This window comes from Cupressus sempervirens, chromosome 3 (genome assembly GCF_028749045.1).
Source record: "Cupressus sempervirens isolate cs-2001-9-10 chromosome 3, ASM2874904v1, whole genome shotgun sequence".
Taxonomy (NCBI): Eukaryota; Viridiplantae; Streptophyta; class Pinopsida; order Cupressales; family Cupressaceae; genus Cupressus; species Cupressus sempervirens.
This window is the reverse complement of record NC_143120.1, coordinates 683,274,819-683,287,513: the sequence shown is the minus strand read 5'-3', so window position 1 is coordinate 683,287,513 and position 12,695 is coordinate 683,274,819. Positions and strand designations below refer to the sequence as shown.

Here is a 12,695-nt window from a genome sequence, read left to right as displayed (position 1 = left end):
GAAACTAGGTGCTTCATAACCATACAGTGCCATGAATGGAGTCATCTTGATGGACATATTATAAGTGGTGTTATAACAGTACTCTCCCATATGTAGCCACTTGACCCAAAGCCTCTGTTGTGCAGTCACATAGTTCCTCAGATATCCTTCCACCCATTTATTCACAATCTCTGTCTGCCCATCTGTCTATGGATGATAACTAGTGCTAGGTGTAAAATCTATACCACACAACCCAAACAATTCCTGCCAAAAAGCACTCATAAGTTTACTATCCCGATCACTGATAATGAAACTAGGTAGCCCATGTAACCTGAATATCTCTCTAAAGAAAAGATCGACACCTGTGTTGACTAATGCTAGGTGTAAGATCTGTACCACACAACCCAAACAATTCCTGCCAAAAAGCACTCATAAATTTACTATCCCGATCGCTGATAATGAAACTAGGTAGCCCATGTAACCTGAATATCTCTCTAAAAAAAAGATCGGCCACCTGTATTGCTGTGTAGGTGGATGGAATAGCAAAGAAGTGAGAAAACTTCATTAGCCGATCAACTATCACATAGATGCAATCTCTCCCCTGTACTTGTGGTAACCCTGTGATGAAGTCCATCAAAATACTTTCCCATTTCCTATCCGAAATGGGTAAAGGTTGTAACAACCCTGCAGGATATGTGTGCTCTCCCTTATTCTATTGACAAATTGCACACTCCCTGACATGCTTCTGAACATCATCCTTGAGCCCTTTCGATGTGAACCGCTCACGGATCTGCGTGTAAGTCTTAAAGACCCCTGGATGTCCAGCTGTAGGTGCATCATGAAATGCCTTCAATAATACCTCCTTAAATTGTGATGAAGGAATCAAGTATATCCTACCCTAGAACTTGATCAATCCATCCATCACCACATAATGATCATCGTGTATTGTGCCTGCAATCACTCCAAAAGCCCAAGTGTCCCTCGCATACTCTGTTGTAATCTTATTTCTCCAATCTCCTGTAATCTTAGCTAGAGCACAAATATGAGGTCTCCTAGATAAAGCATTTGCGACCACATTCTTCTTACCTTTGACAAACTCAATTTCAAAGTCATAAGCCTGCAACTTTCTAATCCACTTCTATTGTCTATCATTCAAGTCACACTAGCTCATGAAGTATTTGATGTTGTTGTGATCAGTCTTGATAACAAACTTCCCCCCAACTAGGTAGGATCGAAACTTGGCCAATGCATGCATAATAGCCAACATCTCTCGATCATAGATGGAATAGCTCCTTTCCACTCCATGGAGCTTCCTACTCTCAAAAACAGTGGGATGCTTCTCCGGCATCAAGACTGCCCCAATCCCATCACTTGATGCATCACAATGAAGCTCAAATGGCTTTGTGAAGTCCGGTAGAGCTAATACTGGACATGATGACATCACCTTCTTGAAATGATCAAAGCTTCTCTGAGCTGCCCATGTCCATGTGAAGGCCCCTTTCTTGGTAAGGTCTGTCAAGGGTGCAGCGATCTGTGAAAATCCCTTAACAAATCTCCTATAAAACCCGCATAGACCAAAGAACCCCTTAAGTTGTGTAAGGTTCATAGGAGTAGGCCAATCAACAATAGTTCTAATCTTTTCAAGATCTGGCCGAACTCCATTTGCACTGATGATATGCCCAAGTGTAACAACCGGTTTTCCCGGGTCTAATTTTAACATCTATCATAAGCATAGAATACAGTTTTAACTTCGACTTCATAAGAAGGCAGTTACATCATTCATGTTCATGTGAAGAAGATTACCGTTAAAGTTAGTTAAACAAAATTGCTTAACTAAATACTTGAAATACTTTTTAATGAAATTACTTCAGAAATTGAAATCACATATCTCAGAAAAACTGAGACTGAAATTCATCTAAGTATGCTTCTGCAACCACCCAGGTTAGTCCACAAATATACTATAACAATTTCTCAAATCAACTGCTATCTCAAAAATCATTTGATGAATATCACTAAATACCATTATAACTTAAATTAGGGCATCACATATCATCTTACCAATTAGGGCATCAATTACCATCGGTTTATTTAGGGCTTTTGGTACTGCTTTACCACTTAGGGCTTCCGTGACCACGGATTCAATTGAGGGCTTCTACGACAACGGATTTATCTAGGGTTTCTGCGACGACGAATTCAATTTAGGGCTTCTGCAACCACGGATTCAACTAGGGTTTCCGATTCCACGGATTCAGTTAGGGCTTCCAATACCACTATATCAATTAAGGTTCCAGCTGTCGCACAATCAATTAGGGCTTCGAATTTCTTTTCCTTCCGATTGCCTATCTGTGACAATTTCTCAAAATTAGATAATTACTTATATTCAATATTCATTTATATGAAGTAAAATGATGATAACAATGAAATACCTCAATTTAATCTTACCTTCTCATAAACAAAAATGATAATACTTGTTTCCGATAGACAATTGATTTCATGGCTTATCTCTGTTTGACGCATATCTGATATCTTGAGAGAGGTGAAACATTGCCAGGGGCTTTACCACCCAACCTCGGACCACAATATATATCCCCACATGATCTCTTAACGAGAAAGGCCCTCCCTACCCGGAATTGACAGGGAACATCTTACCATTCACTGGGCATTATGATATATATAACATGCCATACGATTGGCTTACAGCTATACAGAGGAGTTATTGTATCTTAGCGTGTTTGCTTCTTCAGTGTTCTGCTAGAACAAAAGACAAGAGATATGCAAAACGTGGAAGTTCAGATGTTAAATGCACAGCGATTAAGTAGGGTAATAGACGTATAGCAGGGTGATGAATGTATCGCAGGGTGGTAAACGTGTTGCAAGAAGAGTCTGAGACGGATATCCAATGTCCCCCATAAGCGACAAAGCCAACATATTTAATCAATCAAATCTGACCTTACGGCTGAGAGACTTTCATTTATCACCAACTTGGGTTATAGAAAGACAAATATTTGAGACCATGGCGGAAGCATGAACAGGCGGGAATGTTGTTACCTCCTCTCGAAAACGACAAGGCAGTATATAAAAGATAATGATCAGCTTTTCATCTTCTGCCGTTACAAGATTGAAATGCGATTGAAATTCCCATCGATTGGAAAATATGAAACGTTGGAACAAGGGGTGAAAAAGTTTTATAAATATAATTATAATTCGAAAATTTATTAAAATCTTATAAGTACTTTTTAAAACATCACTCTATTAATTTATTAACATATAAAGATGCCAAAATATTTTTATATTCAAATACACATGTATAAATTATTATTAAAAATAATGCAACGAAAGATTCTTAAAATCTTTTAAGAATACGTTTTATATTTAAACTTAATTAATTAAATTTAATTAATTATTAACAACTCATGCAGTTCTAGAGATGAGTCCTGTTACAAATCGCTTGGTCCTCTACCTGTTTGTCCAATGATGGTGATGCCCTGCCTAATTCTTTTCTGACAATGCTTCCACCCCTTCGACAAGCTCCCTGCAAGGAATTTCTCTGTAACTAAATTATAAATTATAAATAATCATATTAGTTAACCTTTCATCTTAATTTCATGAATTCGCGATTAACGAATAACTAGCATGTCATCTTCACTTGAAATCATAACGACTAACTATCTTACCATTTCGCCAGATTATATCAAATTAAACTACCAACTAACTTCATGTGAACTTCAACGTCTATATTTCAAGCTAGGTCAAAAATTGGGATGTAACACCAAGGTATAGTAACTTGGTCAACCCAAACTCGCACTTAGATTCCTTGGCATATAGTGACTCTTTCTCCAAAATGGACAACACCATCTCAAGATGTTGTAAATGCTCCTCCCAAGTCTTACTGAAGACCAAAATGTCATCAAAGAAAATCAAGACAAATCTCCTAAGCTGCCCCCTGAATACCTGGTTCATGCAACTCTGGAACGTAGCAAGGGCATTGGTTAGCCCAAATGGCATAACCAAAAACTCGAAGTGGCCATAATGACACCGAAAAACTATCTTCTCAATGTCTTCCACCCTCATCCTGATTTGATGATACCCTGACCGTAAATCAATCTTCGTAAAAAAGCATGCACCATGCAGCTCATCAATCAGCTCATCTATCCATGGGATGGGATATTTGTTCTTAATAGTCTTCTTATTTAATGCCCTATAATTGATGCATGTGTGCATCGTCCCATCCTTCTTCTTTACCAATACTACTGCTGAAGCAAAGGGACTCTTACTAGGTTTGATATGCCCCATCTCCAACAACTCCTTAATTGCCTTCTCTATCTCATCCTTGTGCTTCTTAGGATGACGATAGGGAGTAATCATAATTGGTTTGGCTCCCTCCTTGAGCTCAATAACATGCTCTATCCCCTTGTCAGGAGGAACTCCACACGGAATCTCGCCAAATACCTTAGTGTGTCTGTCAAGTATCTCCTGGATATCTAGTGGATGACTCTTCACCTGTGGCTCTTGTAAAGTTGGCATAGTGAAACATTCTGCTGCCCACTCTATGTCATTATGCTGAAAAAGTCTCTACATTCTCCTTAGGGAGCTACTCTGCAACTCCCATTTGAAAGTCCTCTAAGTACAAAAATTCTGCCCTCATGCTGAAACCTCATCTTCAATTTTGCTAGGTTGAGTCTGAACTTGACTAGCGAGGCCATCCATGTCATGCCAAGGATGACATTATAGTCTCCCATGTCTACTACATAGAACTCATCCTCCAACTCATAGCCATCTCCAAACCTGATGTGAAGATTAGTTATCTTCTGAGTGCATAATAATTTGTCACCATTAGCTACCATGACTCTAAACCTGGCATGTTCGTCGCTCTGTAAACCTCTCTTGGCTACTAATTGTGCATCTATGAAATTATTTGTAGCCCTAGTGTCAATGAGTGAGATCACTTTCTGCCCCTAGATAGTATCCCTAACCTTAAATGTGATTGCCTTCTGAGCCCCCGTTAATCGTGCCAATGACTTCTCATCCTCAGGAATGTTGCTCTCCTTTGTAGTGCTATCCTCATCTGAATTAGAGTGCTAATCCTCCTTCTCTGATTGTGACTCCTCTACTAAGAAATACTCCATTTAATTTGCCTTAGCCTTAAGAGGACACCTATGAGATAAGTCCCAATGCTCTCTGCAATGAAAACATAGCTTCTTCCTCCTTAACTCATTCAAGCTATCATTGTCCAACTTATTATCCCTTTTCGGCTTGGCATCCTTTTGAAAAGATTTTTTTGTCATTCCCCTTGTCCTTCTTCATATGTGAATCCCTATGCTGAAATCTGCTCCTAAAAGAAGGTGCTAAGTCACAAGCCTTCGTAGTAGCCTCGTGTAATGTAGCTGGGTCATGCCCCTTGCCCCAACCCCTCAAGGGATCTAAGAGTCCATCCATAAACAACACTACTACCTCCTCTCTGAAATATCTATGACCAACACAGCTAACCTTTGAAATTCACTAATATATGTCTCAACTGATCCCCACTGCTTGAGTTGTGCCAACTCCTTAAACTGTAACTCGAGATCCCTGGTATCAAATCTCTCGATGAGCTTCTTAGTGAACTCCTTGTAAGATGTGATCTAATTATGCCCCAAGGTTATCATGCCATGGTGCCACCACTCATGCGCTGATCCATCCAAATGAATAGCCGCGTACTTTATAGCCTCCTCCTCAGGCATAGGATTCAGCTGCAAGTATGTATCTACCTTCTGCACCCAAGCTCGTGTAGTCATCTTTTCTGAAGCATCATAATAAGGTAAAGAAAGTTTTCCAACTTTCTTTCTCAACTCAAAGTTTTGATTCCTCCCTCCTGCTCTAGGCATGTGTCTCATCCTCAAGTCCATATAATCTCTAAGGGAAATGTCCGCCTGAAACTCTGGTCGGCTAGCCTCCCAGTCCCTCCTAAACTGATCCTGTAACTTGGTAATCTGTAGTTCGTTTACTGGTTGAACCAAATCCCTGGGTGGGAAGGTGGCTAGAAGAGATCTCGAGCTCGCTGTTCAAGCTGGGGCGTGCAACGCATCTAAAGTTATCAACCTCATTTCCATTGTTGTCATGTCCATTATTACCATTAATGTTATTCTCAAGACTGTTGTTACCTCAGCCTCCATTATTATCATTGCCCCTATTGTTATCATTTCCCCCATTGTTATTGTTTCCATTGTTGGCATCACCTAGACTAATATTGACGCCCATCTGTCTAGCCATTAACTGCAACATCATATCCATTCGCCTATTCTACTCCTATTGCATACGCTGCCCCTCCTCTAATGTACGTAGTAACTGTCTAAACATTACCTCCTACTGATCTGGACCGGTATTCCTACCTCCACCTAGTTCTGTATTCCTGTCATCTCAGTCACTCATACTGTTGTCTTGTTCAAAGAATATCTCCTTTGTGCCTGTATGACTGGATTATATGTCCCTCTGCACGGATGAACTAGACTGTTCACTCTGCAAATCTGAACTCTTAGTTTGTCTTGCTCTGGTATTGTGAAAATTATAAAGCCCCTGTCGCATGCTCAAACATAAATGCTTAGCTCTTTTAATTTCTGATTTTAGTGTCTTGACATTTTGTCAAACACTTTTCCCTCTATCCGATTGATCCAAATTCCCTATAAGACCTCCATAGGATGGTAGGACTTATAGCTCTGATACCACTGTAATGGGTACCCTAGACATGCCCAAGAACTGAACCAACTACTGATAAAGATTTTAATGTTTTTGCATAGATTTTGAAACCACATAACATGAACAAGAAGGAATTTATGCAAACTAAAGATTGAACTACTGCTGAAATAATATTAGTTTTCAAACTAATAAAATTAAATACATAGCAAACTCACTGATTACTCCAGCATTATAACATGATATTCCAATAATGACTTCCCATCTTGCTACTATAGTAATATGAATAGTGGTGCACTACAGTGCTGCTAGAGTAAAAAACTGCCTTCAATCAGTCCAAGACCTTCATAAAATCATCCCTCCACAATGGCATAAGTATCGAACAAGGAGTGAGAATGATATGAGTGAACACCCAATCTGCCTATAGTTGAAAATGCGCCCACGCTGTCTGTTAATAAAAGTGATAGCAATGAATTCCAAAGGCCAAACCCCAAGGGAATGACATCTAGAATGTCACAAGAGAGGATAGACGTCGTGTAATGCCCAAAACAGATCTGTAACTCACACATCTATTTTCTTCTCATATCCAACTTGCCTAACAATAACCACAAGATCTCCTTTTATTCCTACTTCATAGGGTTGACCACTTTTCACAAGCAATGTGGGATAAATAAAAGAAAAGAAAAGAAAAAGCTAATGGTCACACAACTGGACAACTGCTAAAATGGGGACATTACATTGAAGTTATAATCTAGTTAGGGTTATTACAATGGTATCAAAATGGTTACCTACCAGAATTGGGCTCAATTATGAGATTGATTCAGTGACATGGATGGTGATAGGAGATTCATTCCGAGTAGATATTATACATGCAGAGGGCGTACCTCTCTATTTAGGGTTGGAGATTCTGAGATATGGGGTATTGTGAAATGGTTGGATGTGCTAGTGAATGAGCTGAAACAAAACTACAAATAGATGTCCAATCTGATTTCACAACTAGGTTTTGAGCAGAGCATGATATCACTTCTTCAAAGTAAAAAATGTGATGATACTGTGGTGGCTACAAATGTGCGGGACATTTCTTATGAGACACCGCATGAGTCGGTCACAGTGGATGTGAAGCACGATGAGAATTCATGTCAGATTGAGTCGGATGATGCAATTGTTGACATGAGTTGACAAGATTATGCATCTAATGCCAATGCAACAATAGTGGGAGTAGGAGCATGCAATGATTTAGCCATATCGGCAGCTACTTTTGCGCCAATTGCGCCATCTAAGGAGGAGTTTAGCGATATGAATGCGGTTGTTGATGTGTTTTCTGATGATTGTACATGTCATTGATGATGAGGTGAGTGATGTCGAGGAAGGGTCATATTATAGTTCAGATCAGCATAGTGGTGAGGTTCACTTTGTGGAAAATCCTATGTTTGACATGGATGCAACATTATCTTATGACAATCCGCTATTTGAGATTGATGTTGATCACTTACCTGAGTGGAGTTGGACTTAGTTTTCATCAGTTGTAAATTTGGTTCAGTTCTTTGTTACAACAGTTGGTGATGTTCTTGTATCTACAAATTTTGACGTGGCTACACCTATTTTTGATACAGTTGGTAGGAGTGCATATGGTTCTCCTATAGTTACATTTTTTTTAGGAATTGTTGGTGATGATCAAGATTCCAGTCCAATATATATTATATGGGTGGCTAGAGGGAAGAAGATTATGCTGAGATCTCCTATGGAGTTATCTTCTTGTGATGGCCTGACTTTTATAGCATCAAAACAAATACTGGGTGCTATATTGCAGGCGATGTTGATGGTCTTGATGATATTGACATACAGTTGGTTCAATGTTGATAGGGATGCCATATACTTATTCATTTGGGATCTAGGTGGAGATTGGAGTTCATTGTGTTGTCTAATTGCTTGAGGACAAAAAATCTCGGGAAGGACAGATTGTAATGTGCCCATTTTTGTCAATATCAAAGTTTCATAGATTAGTTTATTATTGTGATCCTCATAGGCTAATTATTGTGGATAGAGGGTCTTCTAAGGCAGTGGCTTGGCTTGGGAGGGTATTATCTTCTCCACTATTTAAGATATTACAAGTTGATCTTCGTTTGGATTAGATTAGACTTTGTTTGGCCTTAGTTTTGTGTTCTTACAATTTGTGGTAAGTCGGGTGTTGATTGAGATGGCCCCTTTATATTTTTGAAAAGTGCATTTGGTCACATGTAGAAGTAATAGGTTTGGCTCCTCTTTCAGATGTAATATTTAGATGATGAGTATTTTGGGAGTGATTATATTTTTAGTGGCCAAAATATTATTAAGTTATTAAATGGCTTATTATAGAGTTACAATTTAACTTTATAATTTCACTTAAATTGTGGGTTGGGTCATCATTGGAAGGGGCCATTTATTTAATTAATTATATGCCAAACCCAAGTATCAAATGTTATAAAGTGATGTTGTGTTGGAGAAAAACAAGTGAAGTTACATTTTTTAAACAAAAGAGCATTTGGAGATTATAAATATGAGCTCTTTGTGAAGGGAAAAGCATTGATATAATATTTTTTTTATTGGTTTTTGTGAAGGTTTTTTAGAGTTTTCTGATTTCTTTTCCCTTGCTGAAGTATAAGGGTTATGATTCTAAGGAAGCATCTAATTCATATCTGAGGTACTATGAATTCAATTTTGAGATTTATTTTTGTCTTCCATTACTGTTTCTCCTGTAGCTAGGAAGACTTCTGGGTGCTGAAAGCTATGAGTATTCTACATCTTCAAATTGGGGAGCTGAGGTTGAAGAAATTGGTTGTGGAATTGTGTGTCCACTTCACACTGTTGCTGGGGTATTTCTTGAGTTGCATATCAGGACGTCTTTCCCTATTGTTTATCTGTAACTGTGGAAGGCGATTAGGTGAAGTAAATTGAAGACTGTGGAATCTAATTGTGAGCGCTATTTCTATCTTTCAGCCAGGAATTTATTCTTCAGTTATCGTGGGTGATTGTTCATTAGTCTTGGCATGATTGCTTAGTGTTGTTGGGCACTTCAAATACCCACATGTTTAGCATGATTTCTTGCTGCAATCTGGAATGAAGCTCTTCAGCATTTAAATGTCGAACCCCTGCTGTAGGTATTTACTTTCTAAAGGCACATGAAGCAGATTAATTGATGACTGACAGACTGAACTTCAGTGTCCTAATTGGGCAATTTATGTCTTCCATTTGGATATTGTTGCATCTGATTCTGGGTGTCCATTCTATCTACTATTGACGTCTGAATTAAGGCTGCAATCTGGGATCTTAGGCGGCTGCTCATAAGTATAGCTAAATCGTGTAATCTCAGGCCTACACATGAGCTACTGCTAGAACTGCTTTGAAGAATTACTATGCAAAACGATTTGATGTAGGAGATTCACAGGTTCCATTTTTGTAATTTTCATATAGAATTTTCATTGGAATCCTATAAATAAAATTGCAATAGAGTTTTAGTTTTTCAACTGATTGATTAGAAATCTGTTCACCATTATCATTCTCTTGTCATTATATATATTCAAAATCCAAAACAAAGGAAGCATAAAAAATCAAAACACAAAGGAAGTCACATTAACACCATAGTTAAAGGGAGATAGCTTAGAGTGGGAATGTCTACAAGTGTTTGACAAAATGCCAAACTTGTGAATTTTGTTTAAAAATTGGAGTTGTTGAAGTTATAATCTAGTCAGGGTTATTACAGTGGTATCAGAGCAGTTTTCTGCCAGCCTGCAAGAATTGGGCTCAGTTATCAGAATGATTCAGTGACATGGATAGTAATACGGGATTCATTCCGGGTAGATATTATACAGGCAGAGGGTGTACCTCTCCACCTAAGGCTGGAGAATCTGAGATACAGGGTATTGTGAAACAGTTGGATACGCTAGTGAATGAGCTGAAACAAAACCACAAGCAGATGTCCAATCTGATTTCACAACCAGGTTATGAGCTAATTTTATCCCCACTAATTTTTTTCTTTATCAATCCCTTGAAATGGAAAAATGTTTGTATGGTTAGTGATTATGGAAGACAAACTTGAAACTTACCTTTTAGGGTCGACAGATTTCAGACTATATAAGACTTCTTGTTGCATTGTTTCTACTTCATATGCTATTCAAATTCATTTGCTTGAACAACACAGTAATGAATTCTCTAGTGACTTGATAGTGAGCTATACAACGTTTGTTGACAAATAACTGAGGAAATTCAAGATTGCACCTGAATAGTGTTTGATATCAATGCCAGTACTGGGTCTTACTCCTGGGAACAATGAGAGCTTAATGTGTTTGAGATCAGATGGGGGAGGTGCTTAGATGTCTTGAATAGTTAACAAGCTCTTTAGGCATTTGTCTGGAGTTGAAGAACATATTGTCTGCTAGTAATTATCCATATTTGATTGTTTTTCTTAGTTTCATTATTCCAGGAGGAAAAATTTGTATTTGTTTGTTTTCTTGGTCATTACTGCTTTGCTCATAAATGCATATGTGATTAGATTTGGCATTGGCTGAACATGGCCTCTTTTTATATTGCTTCAGGTAAAGTTACGTTTGAGAACACATCAGAAAAATGTGGAAGATGTACTTTCCATTTATGAAAATGTCACAATGAAGGTATGGTTTATTTCTGTACTGTTCTTTTCTCTCCCCTTACAACTTTAAAATGCTCAGATTGGCTAGGGTTATGAACTCAGATAAACAACTTTACATTTGTCCCTATATAACTCCCATGCAGTTATTGAGCCAAAGTCAACTAGTAGGATTCTCCAAAGTCCAAATAGTAAATTATGAACTAACCACATTAAACCTTGATCTTAGTCAGGTCTTAGGTCAAATTCAATTTACGTCTTTTTTTCAGTTGAGAGCCTAGAATTTTTCAAGTATTAATTTTACAAAGAGGTTTCAAAAGCTATATTTTTGTTTGTAACATTTTAATTTTGTAGGTTGACGGGAATCGTCCCAAAGAACAAGTGTTTGAGGAGATTGATAAAGCATTAGCAGAAGTCATTCAACAGAAAAAAGAGTCTAGAACAACATCCGTTCTCAGTGGTAACTGATGAACGTGATCAAAACATTGTTATCATGTTTTCATTGAGCAATAACCGTGTTAATAATAAAAAATGCACCCAGAAAATTAGCTTATTCGCGGATGTGAGGTCATGTGAGCTTTCTTTCTACTCAATTCTAGCTGAATCGCACAATCCAGAGGAGTGAAATGTTTACAATTTTGAATTGGGAATTCCCAATAAATTCCCTTTATTTTAGCAAAATTAATGCCTGGATATGATTCTTATCTATGTAATTGATCAATCAAAATCAGTCAAAATCTAAAACTAACAAACAATGTTATACGTTGCCCATCACATTAGCATTTATCCGTCTTTGCATTGGTCTCATGCGCCATATCATTGTATTTACCTTTACCTTAAGTGTGCAGCAAAATTGTATACTTGTAAATATATTTTTCTTGTTTTCACATTCAATGAACCAAATTTCTGAATCGATATATTGCCAAGGTAATAAAGACATTGTTGCCTCTAAGAATCCCAACAATTTCTCTGATTTGGCACCCACTCATGTTTCTGCACTCTAAAACATATATACTGCAACGTTAAACTCTATTTTTAGATCTCATAAGATCAGTAGTTTTTTTGTTGCCGAGGATAATGATAACAATACTTGATGTTCTTTATACCGAAGTCAAATACGCATGATGTTTTCATATTTTTATTTTCCTGTGTCATTTAGGTCATCGTGACCGTCTGTTTATTAAGTGTAGCGTTAAAAGATTGCCAATTTAACATTCATTATCTTTCTCGATTGACCATCAATACTACTACAATATATGATATTCATGGCAAATAGGGGAAATAAAGAAATAGTATACTGATCAGACATAAACGTTAGATGAGACTAGCTATTCGTTATTGTATTGTTTTATATACTAGCGCTTGCACCCATTAGAAGTGCAAGGGATACGCCGATAGGTGTTTAATTTGAAAGCATAAACAAATC

The 12,695-nt window shown here is 37.8% G+C and overlaps 1 protein-coding gene across 3 annotated transcripts in view; it reads left to right on the top strand.

Moving 5' to 3' along the window:
* AMK2 (adenosine monophosphate kinase) overlaps positions 1–12,043 on the top strand; it is a 57,413-nt gene extending 45,370 nt beyond the window's left edge. The window contains exons 6-7 of one of the 3 annotated variants that reach the window (XM_089821468.1): positions 11,220–11,294; positions 11,624–12,043. In XM_089821468.1, coding sequence (XP_089677594.1) covers positions 11,220–11,294; positions 11,624–11,737 — 189 coding nt within the window. In that variant the 3' untranslated portion in view covers positions 11,738–12,043. Of the gene's footprint in view, positions 1–9,386; positions 10,152–11,219; positions 11,295–11,623 lie in introns of those variants that run through there. The other 2 variants (XM_089821470.1, XM_089821469.1) reach the window with 2 other exon arrangements.
* Positions 12,044–12,695: the final 652 nt, after the last annotated feature.